General features: G+C 52.4%; 7 protein-coding genes across 7 annotated transcripts; 5 read left to right on the top strand and 2 right to left on the bottom strand.

The window, feature by feature from the left end:
- Window positions 1–106: 106 nt before the first annotated feature.
- F9C07_1724314 (uncharacterized protein) lies at window positions 107–1,774 on the top strand. The gene is made up of 2 exons (XM_041294372.2): window positions 107–791; window positions 869–1,774. Exons 1-2 carry the CDS (start codon window positions 312–314, stop codon window positions 1,208–1,210), a joined length of 822 nt encoding a protein of 273 aa, XP_041149757.1. The 5' UTR covers window positions 107–311; the 3' UTR covers window positions 1,211–1,774.
- Window positions 1,775–2,455: 681 nt separating this feature from the next.
- F9C07_2074824 (uncharacterized protein) lies at window positions 2,456–3,996 on the top strand (the record flags this gene model as incomplete). The annotated part of the gene is made up of 3 exons (XM_071508803.1): window positions 2,456–2,543; window positions 2,606–2,664; window positions 2,719–3,996. The coding sequence occupies 3 exons, from the start codon at window positions 2,456–2,458 to the stop codon at window positions 3,994–3,996; spliced, it is 1,425 nt and encodes a 474-aa protein (XP_071367595.1).
- Window positions 3,997–4,020: 24 nt separating this feature from the next.
- F9C07_2285650 (putative benzoate 4-monooxygenase cytochrome P450) lies at window positions 4,021–5,972 on the bottom strand. Its single transcript, XM_041287043.2, has 7 exons — window positions 5,881–5,972; window positions 5,592–5,823; window positions 5,452–5,534; window positions 4,945–5,392; window positions 4,782–4,895; window positions 4,311–4,710; window positions 4,021–4,259 (listed from the first exon to the last, which is right to left on the bottom strand). The coding sequence occupies exons 1-7, from the start codon at window positions 5,917–5,919 to the stop codon at window positions 4,100–4,102; spliced, it is 1,476 nt and encodes a 491-aa protein (XP_041149759.1). The 5' UTR covers window positions 5,920–5,972; the 3' UTR covers window positions 4,021–4,099.
- On the top strand, window positions 5,973–8,160 carry F9C07_2285649 (cytochrome P450 oxidoreductase GliF). The gene is made up of 7 exons (XM_041294374.2): window positions 5,973–6,293; window positions 6,345–6,621; window positions 6,671–6,771; window positions 6,826–7,137; window positions 7,200–7,377; window positions 7,438–7,642; window positions 7,698–8,160. Exons 1-7 carry the CDS (start codon window positions 6,135–6,137, stop codon window positions 7,945–7,947), a joined length of 1,482 nt encoding a protein of 493 aa, XP_041149760.1. The 5' UTR covers window positions 5,973–6,134; the 3' UTR covers window positions 7,948–8,160.
- Window positions 8,161–8,181: 21 nt separating this feature from the next.
- Window positions 8,182–10,180, top strand: F9C07_7863 (uncharacterized protein). Its single transcript, XM_071511687.1, has 5 exons — window positions 8,182–8,422; window positions 8,482–8,521; window positions 8,575–9,000; window positions 9,045–9,599; window positions 9,654–10,180. Exons 1-5 carry the CDS (start codon window positions 8,201–8,203, stop codon window positions 10,076–10,078), a joined length of 1,668 nt encoding a protein of 555 aa, XP_071367594.1. The 5' UTR covers window positions 8,182–8,200; the 3' UTR covers window positions 10,079–10,180.
- An 897-nt stretch (window positions 10,181–11,077) lies between these two features.
- F9C07_7862 (putative C6 transcription factor) lies at window positions 11,078–13,513 on the bottom strand (the record flags this gene model as incomplete). Its single annotated transcript, XM_071511686.1, has 5 exons — window positions 11,078–11,636; window positions 11,698–11,954; window positions 12,040–12,477; window positions 12,547–13,254; window positions 13,448–13,513. The coding sequence occupies 5 exons, from the start codon at window positions 13,511–13,513 to the stop codon at window positions 11,078–11,080; spliced, it is 2,028 nt and encodes a 675-aa protein (XP_071367593.1).
- A 742-nt stretch (window positions 13,514–14,255) lies between these two features.
- On the top strand, window positions 14,256–18,857 carry F9C07_7861 (putative ABC multidrug transporter; the record flags this gene model as incomplete). Its single annotated transcript, XM_071511685.1, is given in 10 exon segments — window positions 14,256–14,659; window positions 14,723–15,379; window positions 15,463–15,742; window positions 15,802–15,948; window positions 16,008–16,773; window positions 16,867–17,036; window positions 17,111–17,655; window positions 17,723–17,885; window positions 17,905–18,084; window positions 18,171–18,857. 10 exon segments carry the CDS (start codon window positions 14,256–14,258, stop codon window positions 18,855–18,857), a joined length of 3,999 nt encoding a protein of 1,332 aa, XP_071367592.1.
- Window positions 18,858–19,241: the final 384 nt, after the last annotated feature.

The following is a 19,241-nucleotide window of genomic DNA, read 5'->3' as shown; positions in this document are numbered from 1 at the left end:
GTCTCTCGGTCTGCCAAGGAGAGTCATAAGGGTGGACCTCTAAGCCCGGTGGCCGAAGAAAGGGGCCATCAGCCTCCACGAAATCAATAGTTTCACGCCTCCCTCGGCGCCATTTGTCATTCGGGGGCCGTTTTGGGACCATCGAGGGTTTAAGGCTAGTTTCGAGGCATAGGTTTTGCAGAGCCTTCATTTTTGTTGCATTTTTGTTGCATGAGAAGTTTTCTCTGAGTGGGATTTTCTCTTTTCTTGTCTTGTTTTCCTCTAGGGGTGTTGGTGCAAACAAGTTTTCACTGCCAATTTCCTCTTCCAGTATGGCTAGTTCGTTAGAGCTCCCTAAATTTGAGCCAGACCGAGACCGACTGGTCTGGTACTTGGCATATGGATCCAACCTCTCGTCGCAGACCTTTCGTGAGGATCGACAGATCACACCTCAAGCGGCTGTTACTATTACGGTCCCCGGTTGGCGTTTAACCCTATCTAGCGCTGGCTTTCCTTATCGTGAGCCTTCATTCGCGTCCATCGTAAATGTTGGCTCAGCAGGACCCACCGACGAAAAACATGATGGACCGTGCGAGCTGCCCCTGCACGGGACGGCCTATCTGATCACTTGGAGCCAGTGGATAAAGATCGTCGCCTCTGAAGGGGGCGGGATTGTTTACAAGGAGGCTCTGTTACGGGGACAGCCCATCCAGCCACAGGATCAACAGCGTTGGGGTGCAGAACTCTCTGTGTTGACGCTGGTCAGCACGATGGAACGGTGGCCGGAGCCTCGACCGAGCCAGCGCTACATGGTTCGTATTATCTTTGTGCCGAAATTGAGGCTGTTCGCCCCCGTCGATGGTGAAGTTAATTTCTCATCCTTGTTTAGGGTCTCATTCTTGACGGTGCCCGAGCTGCAGACTTTCCGGCCAGTTACATTGCCCAGATTCGTCACAAACATCCCTGTTATCAGCCTCCGTCTACGACGTGGGAACGCATCGGTGCCACCCTCTTTCTGGGGTTCTGGACTCCGGTTCTAACGCTTCTCAGTCTCCTGACTCATGCCGCTGCTCGTGCTGGGCCTGGTGATGACGGCCACGTGCCGGAAGGGGTGCGCGCTCTGGTGCGATTTGCCATGTTCACTATGTGGTGGGTTCACGACCTGATCTGGTCGAGAATTTGGGGTCGTGGTGACGGACTCTTTCCGGGCGCAATGCAACTCAATGGATAAATGTGGAGTTGTGCTCCTGGTCTAGCCGGGCAAGTCGAGACACATCATAGTTTAGCTGCAGGTTTAGTCACTTTGGTATGCGAGAGGAAATGAAAAACAGTTCTAAATTAAAATTGTCAAATAGTTCAGGAATGCCTCACGACGCGTCAAGGATCAGCAAAAACCAACACAATGATGACCGATTGTGAGCTTTGGATTTGTTATCCCACAAGCTCCTTCAGAACCCTCTTTTCTAGAACATTAGCGGCATGGACGATCAATTGTTTGGAGCGAGGCGAAGTCGTTTCCCCCACTGACTGGTGTCCGGCGATCTGCAACGCTAAAGTAGGGTTAGGGTTTAGGGTCGGGACGCTCGTGTGGATTACTGCTTCCAGTCGGATGCAGGAGAACTCTGAAGCTAGGGGGAACCTATTGCATATTAACTAGCAGGAACTGAGATTAGCCCAACACTGCGGTCTGGTGATGAGGAGAAGTCGTTTAATCGTGGTGGAAGTTCCATCCGCATCTCTCTGGACTCATGTGGGCCAACATATTTTTATATCGGGATGGCCCGTCCCGACGAATCAGAGCCAGCGATGATATTGTTCGGCAGCTACGAGCGTATTACGAAATCATTATTGCAGGATTAGAGTGAAGAGCGGATCCCTGATGAAACAGAACTGTATTAGAATCGCTTACGGCGGGGTAGCTTCACAGGCGTGGGGAGCAGTCGCGGAATCATTGCTTTCTAGCATTATCACGCTCTTAGGTAGCCGATTAGATAGAAGGCAGCCATACTACGTATCCGATGGAGAGCTTCTAACCTAGTCTTCTTATTCAACATTGATGGAAGCAGTTTATTAAGAAACTTGTATGGAGGTGAGAAAATAGCAGAATGCTGGCCCACCGGCTAAACCACCGACTTCAGCCGGCGTGCATATCCCTGACAGATCCACCAGACTCCTTCCGACGAACCTTTTCAGACCTAGAACATGCATGGCATGGGGGCCAAATCGTCTCTAAGGCCCCCCGTGAGTTGATATCGGTAGTCCCAACTCAACTACAGGCTGACAGGAACGCTAGCATCGGCCTCCTGTGGTGGTAGAGGCATGGCGCGGTAATTGTCACGATGACCCGGCCAAAAGAGGAATATCCTCTAGATCTGTCAGCTCGTTGGCTGTGCTGTTAGCAACTGCTGATTTGGGAAAATACAGACGGTCCTTCGGCGCATCCTTCTGGTGAAGCTTATCCTGTGAAATATAAGGAATGAGCTTCATTCCTGTGGAACATATTGCGTGCTCAACAGCGAAACTTCCATCATCCAGATGTCCTCTACTACTTCTACAACCGAACGGTTAGTTTTCTAGAACAGGGTTCCCCGCACAATGTACTGACTCTGCTGGACCCGAAGACCAGGTTCATCCACCAAGCCGGTACGATGGCGATCTGCCTGCAATCAGTGTCATGCAGCTAAGGTACGATCTACCAGGGATGTTACGCAGAAGGATACTGACTGACTGGATGGACAGGTACGATGTAGCGGGGAGCGCACCGGCTGTGACCGATGTAACAACCTCCAATACCAGTGCGTCTATGCCATCTCGCGAGTAGGAAAGGTGCCAGGAGTGCGGGCACGCGGCAACAAAGCCGTCCGCACGACGACAGAGGCACTACAGCGGCCGGCAACTGCGAGTACACTGCCAGACGCAGACAGCACCGGGGAGTTCCAGACAGACCAGCGATCGGAGAACGATCCCCTCAGCCGCTCAGACTTCGGAGAGCAAGATGCGGCCCACGATGCCCTCTCGCCCAAGTCTCACAGCGCGCTGTTCCCCGACTGGACGGAAGCCAGCGACAAAATTTTGAACGCTTACGAGACGGCCGATCTCTTCATTCTCCCCAGCCAGTTGATGTCCTCGGATCAAGATCCAAGTCGATCGCGAGGCCACTCATTGCAGGCACCGAGCCACAGTGGCCACAGCATCGCAGACTCTCATACAGCCGCCATGCCAGATGGCGGATTATTCTGCCCATTTAATAAGCCTACAACGCCAATCCCTGCGCTTCCTGACCTTGATCTACACATCCAGGATTTCCATCCGATGGACGTTCCCGTCAGCCCGCTCGACAACGGGCCACCGGTCAAACGACGCCCGTATTCAGATGCATCCTGTGGGCACTCCGGTCACAGTAGCAAGGGATACATGAGTTCAACGTTCCCCTACAGTGAACTACTCTCTCAGATAGGATGCCAAACAGACTGCGGTCGCCAACCCCATCACTACAATTACCGAAGCTGGACAGTTCTCATTTGTAACCGCATAGTGGAATTCCTCGAACACCGCATCCAAGGCGGCGTTGTAGCCCTGGACGTGGTTATGCAAACGAACAAAGTTACCCTCGGAGAAATATCTCGTATCCTGAGCAAAGGGGCCCATAAAGAGGGCTCCAACTGCGCCATGTTGCTGCTGATCGCTATCGATCAGATCGTAACCTTGTTCGAGTGTGGTGTGAAGCAGGGCAGCCCCGGCGACAGCGATCGAGCGAGCATCGGAGGCCGAGACTTGTCTGCCCTTGGGGATGACCTGACGGGGGGAAATGTCTTGCCCAACCTTCGCTTTGGACTGTTCCAGATCAACCAAGACGAGCAGCTGGCCCTGCGTTCGTATCTCTTGCAAAGAGAGCTCCAGCGATGCTTACAGGTATTAACTAACTTGCGAGATGCGATTCCCTTGGAGCCCAATCCATGTACGGCGCTAGAAGCGCGAGTGAAGAAACTTTGCTCTGCGATTGCAGACTCTCATTGACCCATGTATATCACGAATTTCTTTTGCTATGTATATAAAATCGCTAGACAGTCTATGCAACAACTATCCCACTACCGGCCTTCCATATCTAACCCACTATTGTTCAATGCCTTAATGGCTTTAACCGAACCTTCAAATCTCCCTTGTCCCACATCATCCAGACCTTCTGCTTCGCATGCCAATCCTTCGACTCCTCTAACAGATCGAACTCAAAATTCCATAATAACCGCGTGAGAACGAGACGCATTTCAGCATATGCCAGGCTGGGACCCGGTTAGTATAGTCACCCTAACAAGCTTCAAGAGTAAACTCACTTCTTCCCTAGACAGTTCCGAGGTCCGTACGAAAAGGGCTGGTAGGCCTTGCGAGAGTCCTCCTGGTATCGCTCATCGCCGCACCACCGCTCTGGGATAAATTTCAAAGGGTCCTTGAAGTTCTTCTTTGAAGTCATGGCAGCCAGCTGGTTGACTCCCACGATATATCCCCCCGGAACAAATCTACCACAAACCATCGCCCCGTCAGGGGGAGTGGTCCGAGGGAACGTACAGGGGACCGGGGGATAGACGCGCATTGCCTCCTGCAGAACAGCATGCAAATATTCCATGGATTGGGTGGAGCGCATGGTAATTTCTGCTTCAGTTTGGAAGGTGGCATGGATTTCCTGGCGAAGTTTCTGCATGGCCGTTGGGGTTTTCAGCAGATAAAACAGGGTTCCTAGACGGCACGGCCGCATTCTTGTTAGACATATTCAGTATCGCTTTTGCCACCAATCGGAGAGAGCATACCGGAGAGAGCTGAGGCCGTGGTTTCACTGCCAGCCATGATGAGGATCTGCGCATTGGCTTCAATTTCCTCCGGCGTCATGCCCTTTTCTTCCGTTGCACGGAGAATGTAGGTCACTATGAACGGTTAACAAGACGCATACAGTGGCTGTGATAGACGACATACTAAAATCCGGCCGGGTGGTCTCTTTCGTATATCGCTCGCGGGCCTTCTTCTGACAAAACATGAATTGCTCCTGCAGATCTTGCTTCTGCTGCAGTCCGGCAATAGCAAGGATTAGCGAAAACAGACCGGGGACGCGCCGGATAATCTGCATATCCATGACGGATTTGATGGACGTGAAAATGAGCTCAATCCATGGGTGCATCAGACCGCTGCCCAGACAGCCGAACGACTCGCCGAACGCTAAGTCTCCGAGGATGTCGAAGGAGGTAAAATTGAACCAGCGGACCATATCGACCACCTCCGACCTTTCGCTGCGTTGACGGAGTTCGTGAATCAATTGGTCGACATAACCAGTGATGATCTCTTGTTGGCTTCCCAGCGCCTTATCGGACATGGGGTGAGACAGGAGACGTCTGAATCGTCTGTGGACATCATCTTTGGCGACGATCTACCGCGTTGCACGGTTAACGCGGACCCCTACACCATTGAGGGCATACCAATACGTACAATAGAATCGACTCCATTCGGAGCAGGTGGGAAGAAGGTCAAATCCTTTTCAAAGCTTTCGGTTCGTTGGCCGGTTCGGTGACCTGATTCCACATTGAGATCTGTTAGCCTTTGCTATCAGAGCCATCGAACTGTCTTACCGCAGATATCCTCCCATGCCTCTGCCGTGTTATACGACAGTTCATCCGGGGCAATCCGAACACAAGGCCCGTATTGATCGTGCAATTCCTTTGTCTTTTGCGGCAGAAGGCCGATTTTGACATAGTAAGAGTAATACCAGCGAGTGGCGCGAGCCAGCAAAGGGCCGGGATAAGAGCGAAGAGGGTGGAGGTACAGATTGTAAATTGTCTTTGCTACGACAAAGATAACCAGCTAGTGATAGGTGTTTTAGTTATTCGTTTCGCACTTGCAAGGGAATGGTGGACGTACACCGTAGACGATCGTCAAAGGTCCCAAGGAGAACAGCATGGTGCCGGAGTCTTTTTTCGGCTGCTAAGATCGAGAAGCACTCAGTCAAAGTAAGCCGAATGGGATGGAGGTGCTGTCCTTGACATATATAGTTCCGTCGTCGGAACGCCTGCTCGACGTTCGGGCGCCGAGAAGTTAGAACAGGCATAAAACGCCACAGGTTACGGCCATTGCTTCTACTGTGCTCTAAGCAGTCACAATCAAGGATAGACATTATGGTGAACGAAGTAGGAACTGTGTATTGGCCGTACGTGGCAGCGCTGGCTGTTATTCTGATGGTAGCTCATCGCGCTCGCCGCCAGCATACGATTCCAGCCGTGGGTGACGCCAATGACTCTAACCTTCTGGAAGCCCTGAAGGAGGGTTCACAGCGTGTTAGTCGCTATCCTATACTGTCACGAGAGGAACATGCTAAGTCAAGATAGTATCCCGAGTCGTGTTTCCAAATTGCGACTAAAGACATCCCAACCGTGATTGTGCCCCTCAAATGTCTCTCTACCATAGCATACGCCCCGGAAGAGAAGCTGAGCTTGGGCCGCGAAGTATATGAACGCCTCATGGGACGCTATACTAAGATGGTGAAAAGTGACCATCTGGCGGAGTTTGTGCGAGCTGGATTGATGAAAAACGCTGGAAACAGTGTCGCTCTACTGCAAGAAGAAGCCGAACGGACGGTCTCATCGCAAATTGGTCACTGTCCTGGTAAGTTCTCATCGTTCCAGTGCGAGCCAAATATCTGACTGCCCTACAGACTGGAAGTCGGTCGCACTGTTCCCTACCATGGTCAAGCTGGTGTCCTTACACATCAGCCGATCGTTCATTCAGTCACCGCTGTCTCGCAACCAGGAATGGGTAAGCAGGTAGCTATCGCTCTTGTTCCCACGGATAGCTCGCTGATGACCACAGATCGACCTCACTCTCGACTATGCTATCTCTACTGTGACAGTCGCGGGAAAGATGTCAAACACTCATTGGGCACTGCGACCCTTTAAAGGGCATTTCCTGCCCGAAACAGCAGAGATGAGCCGTCAATTCACACGCGCGAGGGAGCTGTTACGACCAACACTAGAAGCCCGTCTACAGCAGAGAGATGAGGTGCCCAACGACCTCATGCAATGGATTATCAATAACTATCCGGACCAAGAGGATGATTTGACCCTCCATACACGCCTGCAGCTGGAGGCCGTTCAAGCGGCGACCTATAATCTTGCCTTCCAGGTACGAGTGACTTAAAGAGCGCATATACCGTGACATGACTAACAGGATGTTGTCTGGTATAGCTTGTTCATTTCTTCTACGATCTGTTGGCCCACCCGGAATATCTTCAGCCCTTGAGGGATGAAATTCTATCGGTATCAGAATCATGCAACGGCCACTGGACTCCAGCCGCGTTGTCGAACTTGCGGAAATGCGACAGCTTCTTGAAGGAGTCGCAAAGATTGAACCCGATCGGGATTGGTATGTCTTCCCTCGAGTCAAAACGGTGGATGGTCACTAATAGGCAACTCTCATGCGCAGTGAGCGTGAGTCGCTTTGCACTGTCACCATTCCGACTCCCCGGTGGAAGCACAGTGCCGGCTGGTGTCTCCGTCTCGGCACCATCTATGATGGTAAATTTAGATGACTCGCTTTGGACCGATCCGACATCCTTTGACGGCTACCGATTCGAGAAGTTGCGCACGATCAAGGGTAATGAGCAGAAGTTTCAGTATGCGTCGACGAGGTATGATTCCGGTTTCCAGGGTGATAACTACAGCTATAGACTAATTGTAATGCAGTGCATCGGAGTTGAACTGGGGTTACGGCACTCATGCATGCCCTGGCCGTCATTATGCCAGCAATCAGATCAAGCTCATGATTGTGTCCTTGCTTTCCAGATACGAATTTCAGTTTGATCATGAACAAACGGATAAGAAAGCCATAGTTGAGAGGCCTCCGAATGTGGTGGATGGAGTTCGCATCATGCCAAACCCTCAAACGCTGGTAATGGTTCGGTCGCTGGGCAACGTTAATGAGGGTTGTGAATAGTTGTACGGAGTAACCTTTGGATTTATGGTGGGAGTATGTAGTCGGAATCGAATCAAGATCCCTAAGCTATTCATTCAAGACAGAGAGAGAGAGTAGAGTAGCATGTCAGTGGTGTGCCGGAGACCGGTCTCTTCGTCGGTTCCCGGGGTTAGGGGCGAAGCGAAGAATACCGCCGCGAGAGTTATATTAACCCAGACCTATGCCACCTCGGTACCCCAGATCCATATCACCAAGCTCAGTAACAATAATTACAATGTCTATTCCAAACCGGTGCACAGTGCTTGTCGTGGGAGGCGGTCCAGCTGGCTCTTACGCCGCGGCGGCGTTGGCCCGTGAGGGAGTGGACACCGTCCTCCTGGAAGCCGATGTGTTTCCCAGATACCATATTGGCGAGAGCATGTTGCCATCAATCCGACACTTCCTTCGTTTTATTGACCTGGACTCCAAGTTCGACAGCTATGGCTTTGTGAACAAGGTTGGTTTCACCTCTTTTATGGCCTACTTGAGATAGCCAACATAACCAATGTTCTATAGAATGGCGCTGCTTTTAAACTCAACTCGAAGCCGGAAGCCTGTAAGGAATCCCGCCAGAAGTCGGAAAGTGGTGATTGCACTAACAAGCTATAGACACCGACTTCATCGCCGCCGGGGGTCCGGGGAGCCATGCATGGAACGTCGTGCGGTCCGAAGCCGATCACCTCATGTTCAAGCATGCAGGGGAGAACGGCGCTCAAGTGTTCGATGGAGTGAAGGTGAACAGCATTGAATTTGAACAGATTGACGGACTGACTGTCGACCCATCACTGTCTGAGCTGGGACGTCCCGTTTCCGCAACTTGGTCGTGCAAGGCCACGGGCGAAAAGGGATCGATCACCTTCGAATATCTGATTGATGCCACTGGACGGGCTGGCCTGGTTAGCACCAAGTATATGAAGAATCGCAGGTACAACCAGGGTCTCAAGAACGTCGCCAGCTGGGGTTATTGGAGCAACGCGGGTTCGTACGGAGTCGGAACTCCTCGTGAAGGGGATCCGTACTTTGAGGCTATTGAAGGTATGTACACTGTCAAACCAGTGGTATCTTTTCAGCCGGCTTAGCTCACGATGACCTTGCAGATGGAAGCGGATGGGTCTGGCTCATTCCCTTGCACAATGGCACGACGTCCATCGGCGTCGTCATGAACCAGGAAGCTGCAACCGCAAAAAAGCGCGAGACTGGCGCAACAACAAAGGATCTTTACTTGAACACTATCAAAAACACCCCCGGAGTCTGGCAGCTTCTCGATAAGGCCAAGTTACAGTCAGACCTCAAGTCAGCATCCGACTGGTCCTACAACGCTTCGAGCTACGCCAGTCCTTACCTACGAATTGTGGGTGATGCCGGTTGCTTCATTGACCCTTTCTTCTCATCCGGAGTCCACCTAGCCCTTGCTAGTGGACTATCAGCCGCCCTGACTATCCGAGCTGCCCAGCGAGGTGATTGCGACGAACAGGCTGCCGTCAGCTGGCACTCCAAAAAGGTGGCCGAGGGCTATACCCGTTTCCTGCTGGTGGTCATGAGTGCACTGAAACAGATCTCTGACCGTGAGAAGCCTGTGTTGACCGACTTCGACGAGGACAGCTTCAATCGTGCATTTGACTTCTTCCGACCAAGTAAGCTCTTGTCCCGTACTGTCCTTTGAAACCGTACACTAACTCAGTGAATAGTCATCCAAGGCACAGCCGACGTGGACAAGAATCTCACCCAAGCTGAGATCGCCCAGACAATCGAGTTCTGCGTGCAGGCGTTCCAAACCGCTAGTACCGACGAGCAAGACGCCGTGATGACGAAGGTGGCCGCGATCAACTCGCAGAATGGCACCGAGGGCGCATTGAAGGAGCTCCATGCCAGCTTATCGGCCGACGAACGACGCACTCTCACCACCATCCAGGCTCGCCAGATCATTCGGTCCGAGGACCAGATGAACATCGACAACTTTACAATCGACGTGATCGACGGCATGGTGCCTCGGCTGGAACGAAGCTCACTGGGGCTGGCACGATTTGTGCCCAAGGCGCAGACGAGTCGCGAGGATGGCCTGCGGGCGACTTTGGGCTTGCCGGAAAAGCAGAAATCCATATTTTCCTATTAGCGTGGTGATCTTGTAGTTTCATGGGGGTCTGGTTTGGGGCTTGGATTTGTTCTCTAGTTGCGCTTTTGTCTGTTGTTACTTTGGCGCTATACGCTTTCTTTATTAAATGGCGATGCCTTCACACCGTGACCAAAGTTGAATTCACATTCAAAGTATACTCATCTCTTACCTCTTCATGGGATAAGTCTACGTATCTGAGCGTTGATCCCGATTTGATGCATTCCCCTGCCCACCTAGATAACCAAGTAAATCAGGGAATCAGAGCAGATCGACAAACCTAAACCAGACTGGTCACATACATAGCGCTTTTTAACCTAATCGACGTTTCGCCACAGGCTAGAGTGACCTGTTCGAGAATCACAGGCAAGCAGACCTGGATAGTGGTCCGGGTTCCATATCTGGTTGCTGACATGACCAGATACAAATGAAAGTGAGATGTAGGAGGCACACTCTCTTAGCACAGCTCTGTACCAGGTAAAGATCTTCCTAAGAAGCTGTGTGATGTCCTCTTGCATGAAAAGAAAACGATGAACTGCCTATTTGGGGCATGCTTATGGTGGACCATCTGGCACTCATCTTGCGCCATATCCCACAATATCGATGTTGTCAATGAACTCTCTGCTACTGAAATATCCCTGAGGGACTATAATTGAACCTGAAAGGGAAAATACTGTCTAAGTTTCCACACTAAATCACCATCTATACGGATGATGATCTTGTAATCGTCCGATATAAAAGAAGGAACAAAACCTATCTTCTCAGCATCACTGGTCTACACCTTATCGTCCACTAGACCATATAGCGCTAAAAGGGATTCGAAAATACTACCCCTGATATCTGGATCCATGGTTGTAGGAAGCTGGCAGCGATGTCTGGCTGTAGATGTGCATCCCCGGGACATCAGAACATCCCACGCTCGGGGTAAGTTTAGAACGGCATGGTTCCTTATAACTGCTGGCTTTCACTTCCATTGACCTTTTCATTGATCAGTATCCTGTTCTATGTATCCTCCAGCATCCTCATGATGGCCTGGTTCTTGTTAAACCAGTCCCAAAGTTGAGCTCCCGAGTAATCCACCTCGATGTCAATGTCACCAAATGCCGTGTTCTGTAATTCCATAGGCTCGACCAGCCCATCTACAAGCCCCACTCTGTCCCCGTTGGCTTTGTCATGAGACGCCATGGGACCAGATGCATCTGCAGGATTCATGGTCCCTAGGGCTCCCACAGTTCCCCCAGAGTCCAATGTACTAAACCCCAGACCGTTCGAGGTCGCGCTGGAGAATGCATCGGCATACTGCTGTCGAGTCACCGACCAAGACATCCCCCCTCGCCCACCGTTCGCGCGGGATCTGATTTCGACGTACTGGGCTGCGACGTCGTACAACGCTCGGAAGAGGCGACGTTGCTTGCTGCATGTGCTATGGACGCGTGAGTTCGATGCAGACTCAAGCGTCTCGACGAGACCTTTCATGTGCTGGAGGTCTGCGGCCTCGGACGTCTCGATGATGTGGCAAAACAGGATGATGAAGGGAATGAACGGCGATTGAGTGATGGTCCTGCATCTGCATGTCAGACCAAACTAGACGCAAATGGAACGGGGCATCACCGTTGACGAACCAATTGATGTATGCTTCAAGAAACACCGTCTTCCCCCGCGCTCTGGTAATCAAGGCGACGCACAGGTCGTGTTCACGGAGGGTATCCCTAGCGGCATCGATGCATTCTTGACAAAATGCGGACATCGATGGCTTCTCCGGGGGGATGCTTCGGTAGATGAGCGTAAGCATGGAAAGGCCGATGACTCGGTCGGAACGTCTGGCTATTTCGTGGAAATCCAGCCCCAACACGTGCCCTTTGTTCGCCCCGTACTGATTCTGCGGGCAGTCAGCCGTCAGCGTTGCCTCGAGGAGTGATCGGGACAACTCCATGATTCTGGGCAGATAGTCAGGACGAACTCACGTGGATGTCTTGCGACTGTTGCATGACAGTTCTCAACTCGGCTGCAAGGGCCCGGGCACGAGACGTCCGGACGTCCGGAGGTTGCCGGAGGGCTCCTGGACTGTAGATGTCGTCGTATATCCGGCCCTGTATACTCGCCATGTTGATCCAACCGGGGGCCAATTCGGCCAAGAAAGAACCACTGGGACGCTCCATACCAAAATGGCTCAGGGTGATGTCCTGGTCTCGGAAGGTAGATGGACGACCTAGGCGTAGGGACAGCATCTTCTCAGTCACATATATGGTGGAAAACAGGTGCCTCTTTTGGGCCTTTGTTTCTGGCCCCTCTGTGCCTGCAGGAACATCATGTTGCAAGCCAAGAGCCTGTACCATATGCGAGGCTGACCTGATAAAGCTCCACGCGGCAGATGGCTTGTTCTTCTGAAGGCAGTACAACGACTAGTACGTACGGTCAGTGGGAATGGAGCCCTTGGATGGAGTCTTACAAGAAGCCAGCAAAGTGCTTACCGCCATGCCCATCGCATATGCGAAGTCTAGATCTGTCGGCTGATGAAAGCGAAGGTTTGCAAGGACCGTCTCGAGGTTCGCTGCGCATAGGAAAGCCTGCGCGTCGTAATCTCGCTTCGTGTCTTCGTCGGGGACGGCTTTGGAGCATTCGCAAAACAGCCAGTAAAGACCGCAATGAACGATGATCATGTCGGCTTCAGTAGCGGAACCAGGCGATACGATCTTGATAAAATAGTCGTTGAACTGGCTGGGTCTAATATAGTCCCCCAACCATAGCGTGGCCACTTGCGGGCATTCTCTGGCCATACGCAAGCACATGAACACCTTGTCCATAGATGGTAGAGGGAGGTTGCGGGTCGTCGAGCCGGATGGGATCGCCTTAGCATGAGGATAGAAGGTACCGAGCGTATGGGACTGTTGGTTCCCAGAATGAACGGCAGTCTTGAGGCCGTCCAGGGCGGCTTGCATCTCCTGCGCGAGCTCGGGGTTAGTCGTACTGTCAATGGCATTCTGCAGAAAACGACTAGCGAAGACGGCGTGAGCGAAAAGCAACGATTCGCCCTCATACTCTGCTTCAGAAGAGCTGTCATGCACTTCATGAACACCTGCGCTGGTAGGATTGTACGGCAGGGTGCCTTGGTGTGGCGTAGAGCTGAGTGAGGGAGTTGATGGCGTTGGTCCGAACAAAGGGGGCGAGCAGGACTCCTCCTGGCTGGTATTTATAGAATGTATGAAGTCGAAGGCTTTAGAGGGTCTACTTTTGGTCGGTTCATGACTCAACTGGCTCACCCTCTGGCTGAGCTCGTCGATTTTGTTGGATATTTCGTCCAATTTGGCATCACTTGACGAATTTCAGCCCGGCATCCCGCCTCACTCGGGCTTAGTATTTGTAGTTACTTACTAAGTCTTCGAGACCATGACCCTCTGTCGCCTTTCTCTCGGCTTGGGGCCGCTTGCGTATGAGCATTGTGTCCCAGCTTTGACACAGTGACTACACGGGCTTGCCCGGTCGCATTTCACCTGAGCGCGAAATTAAACACTAAAACCCACCAAAGGATGGAGACCTTGTCTTCACCTTGCGTTGACGACAGCGATAACACTGTTTTATCGTAGAAGCTGATCAGCGACGTGATTTGGTTTCACATACAGCGGTCAGCTCACTGCTAACTTCTCGGTCCCGCTAGGATTCTGTTCCTCGTCTTCCCCAGCCCGCAGGAGCGAGACATCGGGACTTTCTTCCATCGAGAGTGCGAAGGTGGGTGTTAGTGTTAGTTTGTTCGTATACTAGACAGCAGAGGCATCGGAGCGTAAAAGCAAAGGTTGGGATCCGAAGGCGATTTAATTGGGGAAGGCTTGGCGCTGGTCCTCGGGTCCTCGGAGGCTCCGAGACTCCGCCGTCTCCCATACTTTCCTCTCCGAGAAATACTGCAGTACTTTCACCATCTTCATACCCAGGTGATGGCCCACCGGACATGGTAGCCTCCAGGCCCCCGAGGCCTTTAGAACGATGCGGCTGTCCTTAAGCCAAAGATTCAGGGATGTCTTCCCTTGTACCCTAAACGCCTCCCGTTCTTGTTCTCCTTATATATATCTTTACTTCAGGATTCTCTCGAATTTCCCAATTACCTTCGTTCATCCAGTCGGCCAAGCTCAACATACCACTCTACTGATTTCCCGCTCCTTTCTTCCTTTTCATTTCAACACGGATCATGATAGTTCGTATAAATCAGCGGGAGGCTGAGGGAGCTGTCGGGGTGGGCAACGATACTGAAATCTTAATCGAACCGGAGAAAGAGGACGTGCCCGCTGGGAAGAAAGGTGGCACAAATGGCTTCCTGGTAAGTCTGGCCGGAAAAGTGATGACGGAATACCTAATGGTACGAGTGGTGGCTGACGAGCTGGGACGGTCTACCCCTCAGAGAGTTTTAACCTTCGGTGAGACGAAACTCTACGTCCTAGAAGGTATTGCTTTCATCGCTGCTATTACTTCTGGTGTTGCTGTTGCCATGGTCAACCTGGTCATGGGAAACTTCTTGACTCTGCTGAGCGACTTCAGCTTCTCTGACGCGCGCTCAATGCCGGAAAACCTCATGTCAGCGGTGCGAACGTCGGCGTAAGAGCATTGTCCCCCTTGTGCTTTGAAGACGGTAAAAAACATACGCTAATGAAACTGAAGTCTGTACTTCATTTACATAGGTATCGTCCGTCTCATGGCTACATACATCTACGCATCTCTATTCACCTATGTCGCGTACCACTTAACCCGTAACGTCCGTCAAAGCTATCTACGGGCTGCCTTGAGCCAAGAAATTACATACTATGACCGAGGCGCCACCGGATCTATATCTCAACAAGCGACCACGAACGGCAAACTCATTCAATCCGGCATCGCAGAGAAACTTGGCATCGCCATCCAAGCGACGGCCACTTTCGTTGCAGCCTTCATAGTTGCGTTTGTAACACAATGGAAGCTGACTTTGATCCTCATCTTCATTGTGCCAACTCTGCTCATTGTAGTCGGCATGGCAGGGGGCATCGATGCTACGATTGAGACCAAGATCTTGCAGATCTACGCCCACGCCAGTAGCTATGCCGAGAGCGTCTTCGGAGGGGTCCGGACCATTCAAGCATTCAGCCTTCAACCAAGGGTGTTAGCCAAGTACGACTCGTACCTCCAGCATGCGTACACCCAAGGAATGAGAAAGAACAAGCTGTACGGCATGGTGTTCGGAGGGCAGTATTTCGTCGTCTACGCCGGCATGGGCCTGGCGTTCTGGCAGGGCATTGCCATGTTCGACCGTGGCGAGATCCCTGATCTAGGAACCGTATTTACGTGCGTCTCCATCCCCCTGCCGGCGAGCCGGCAACTAGGCTGCCATTCCTTCATATAGATCCTTGAACTAATTACGACGGCAGTGTTCTGTTCTCCGTCATCATGGCTGCAAATACAGTCACGCAAATCGCACCGCACATGGTAACCTTCAGCCGTGCGGCAACTGCGGCTTCGGAGCTGTTCGCTCTCATTGATAGGCAATCCGAAATCAACCCCTTCGATGAACTGGGATACCAACCGGACAAAACGACCGGCTTTATTGATTTGTATGGTGTCAGATTCAGCTATCCTACGCGTCAAGATGTCTCGGTCTTGGAGGACTTCACATTAAACATCCCCGCAGGCAAGGTCACGGCGTTGGTGGTGAGTAGTCTCTGATCAATATTTGTCCAAGAAGCCTCTAATGAAACTGTGCTAAAAAGGGACCTTCCGGCTCAGGAAAAAGCACGGTTATCGGCTTGCTTGAAAGATGGTATAACCCCCAAGCAGGCAGCATCTGTTTGGATGGCAAGGACATCGGTCAGCTTAACCTCAAGTGGTTGCGGACCAATATCCGCCTAGTGCAACAGGCAAGGCACCTAAAGTTCGTACTAGAGAATTGTAAGACACCACTCGCTAACGAGTCCAGGAACCGGTGCTCTTCAACGCCAGTGTATTCGAGAACATCGCCAACGGCCTGGTTGGCACCCAATGGGAGGCAGCATCGCAAGAGGAGCAAATGCAGCGCGTCCAAGTAGCCGCGAAGCTCGCCTTCGCGCATGAGTTCATTCAGACCCTGCCGCAAGGGTACCACACGCGCATCGGCGAGAGAGGCGGCCTGCTCTCGGGTGGACAGAAGCAGCGGATCGCCATTGCCCGTAGCGTGATCTCGGAGCCCATAGTCCTGCTCCTCGACGAAGCGACCAGCGCGCTGGACCCACATGCCGAGGGCATCGTCCAGAAGGCCCTTGAAAACGCCTCCAAGAACCGGACGACCATCGTGATCGCTCACAAGCTCGCCACCATTCGCAACGCCGATAACATCGTGGTCATGTCTAAAGGTAAGATCATCGAACAGGGACGTCACGAAGAGCTGGTGTCCAGGAACGGTATCTACGCCACACTCGTCAAGGCCCAGGACCTCGCGCCGGCCAACATCGAGAATGATGATAGGCTGGAGAGTAGCAAGACTTCTGATAGGATTTCAGAAAAGGAGAACTATCACGTCGGTCGCATTCAGTCTCTTGCCAGGATGCGGACGCCCAAGACGCAACAATTGGCGGCACTAAGCAATCCAGAGGATCATGACTTGTACGACAAGACGGACATCATCCGCAATATTTGGAAGCTTCTGAGGGGGACACGCGATATCTGGCTTTTGTTCGCGGTCACAATAGCCACGTGCATCGGAGGAGGTTAGTGGTCTTCATTTGAGTATGGCTCCCAGGATCCAGCCCTGGAGAGTGCGCTGCTGCCGTTACACCTACTCACCACCATATCACTCACAGCGGTCATCAATCCTGGACAAGCGCTCTTGCTAGGCAATATAATGAGCGTCTTTACCTCCTCTAACGTGGTCACTCGCGGCAACTTCATCTCGTTAATGTTCTTCGTGATGTCGCTCGGCATTCTAGTCATATACTTCGTTATGGGCTGGTCGACCAATACTATCGCACATGTAAGAGCTTCCGTGTCCTCGGTGCGGGAAGGAAAGTCCCGTTCCCAGTCTCGCATCACCGTACTGACTCCGAGCGTACCGTGTCCCAGAGACTCAGCAGGAAGATGCGACGGGAAATTCTGGAGTCCTTCCTCCGGCAGGACCTTCGGTTCTTCGACCGGCCAGAAAACACGGTGGGCGCACTCATAAGTCGCCTCGATTCATACCCGCAGGCCATTCTGGAGTTGATGGGCTTCACCGTTGCTATCGTCTTCATGTCCGTATTGAACATCCTCGTGTCTAGTATTCTCGCAATTGTCGTGTCGTGGAAGCTCGGGCTGGTTGGCGTCCTCGTCGGCCTGCCGCCCATGATGCTAGGGGGATATGTGCGCGTCCGGATTGAGGCCGATATGGACGACAAAATGGATAAGAGGCTATCGGCCAGTGCTTCGGTGGCTTCGGAGACAATTACGGCGATTCGCACCGTCTCTTCGCTGGCCCTTGAGAGCACCGTGCTGAGGAAGTACGTCTATGAGCTCGACCTAGTGATATATCAGATGCGCAGACCCATGTTCCACATGATGATCTGGTTCTCTCTCACCCAGTCTGTCGAATATTTCGTGCTAGCCTTGGGGTTTTGGTGGGTGTTCACTTCCTGGCTTTGCCTCGTCATGTGAAGCGACTCGGATGATTAACTGTGCGAGCAGGTGGGGATCAAAGCTAATCAACGACGGGGAAATCAGCTTGTATCAGTTCATCGTATCGTTTATGGGTGTTTACTTCTCCGGCCAAGCCACCGCGTTGGCTTTCAGCTTCGCCAGCAGTGAGTCCAATGGAGGCTCGAAGTTTGCTTGTATCCAGTTACTGACAGTTTCCAGGCTTAACAAAGGCGAACCAAGCTAGCAACTACTACTTCTGGCTCCACAGCCTCCACGGAACCATCCGTGAGACTGGTAGCAAGCGCGAAGAGGGGCCCAAGCACGGGTGCCGCTCCTACGACTTCCATGACGTGCATTTTTCGTACCCCCTCGCGCCCGACCACCGGGTACTCAAGGGCGTGTCTCTGTCGGTAGGTCCCTACTGTGCTGGTGTCTGCTCTCTGGGCGGAGTTTAGCTTGTGACTCAGGAGTGCTCTCTGACATTAATCCTGCCTAGATTCAACGAGGTGACTTCGTGGCCTTCGTGGGTGCATCAGGTTGTGGAAAGAGCACAATGATCTCGCTCCTAGAGCGCTTCTACGACCCGGTAAGCGGCGCCATCACCATTGACACGTCTGCGCCGTTATCGAGCATCAACCCGCTTCTATACCGCAAGCACGTCGCCCTGGTGCAGCAAGAGCCGACACTCTTCCCTGGTACGATTCGTGAGAATATCTCGCAGGGCCTGCCGGACCTCGGCGTAACGGAGGCAGCGTCGGACGAGGCGCTGGAGGAGGCGTGTCGGGCGGCCAATGTATGGGACTTCATATTATCGCTGCCCGAGGGCCTCGACACGCCGTGTGGGACCAGCGGCAGCCAGCTCTCCGGGGGTCAGCGGCAGCGCATCGCCATCGCTCGGGCGCTGGTACGCAAGCCCAACGTGGTCCTTCTTGATGAAGCGACGAGCGCGCTCGACACCGAGTCGGAGAAACTTGTCCAGCGCGCGCTGGTGGGGGCAGCGTCATCCAGAGACCGTATCACCATCGCGGTGGCGCACCGCCTTTCGACGGTCCGCGATGCTAAGTGCATCTTCGTCTTCTACGCAGGCAAGATTGTGGAGGCCGGGACGCACAGCGAATTGGTTGCCAGGGGGGGCATGTATGCTAAGATGTGCGAGACACAGAAGCTTGAGGGTGCTGCATGAGGTTTTCGCCTAATGCAAGTGGTTACTGAACTATTTGATATTTAATTTTACCATAACCTCCCAATGGTTTGGAATGACCCTACGATCTCGGGGATTATATTGATATCGATCCTAGTGCTTTCGGCTATTCCTAGAAGGTCTGGCTTGACCACACTTGCCAGTAAACGAAGACGAGTGACTCATTCTCCATACAAATGAACGAAATCCGCCTACTACCGATACAAAAAATTGACCACAGGCTTGCTGTACCACGGTTGGACCTGCCAATCGTAACTTAACTTATCGCGGAACGAATGATTGATTGACTTTGGACCCGCCCTCCGTAGTGGCGAGCTGAAGCCTCTCAAGATCGGAAGGATCGGTCCTAGATGATAAGGTGAGCGC

This window comes from Aspergillus flavus, chromosome 6 (genome assembly GCF_009017415.1).
Source record: "Aspergillus flavus chromosome 6, complete sequence".
NCBI lineage: Eukaryota > Fungi > Ascomycota > Eurotiomycetes > Eurotiales > Aspergillaceae > Aspergillus > Aspergillus flavus.
This window is presented reverse-complemented; position numbering and strand designations above follow the sequence as displayed.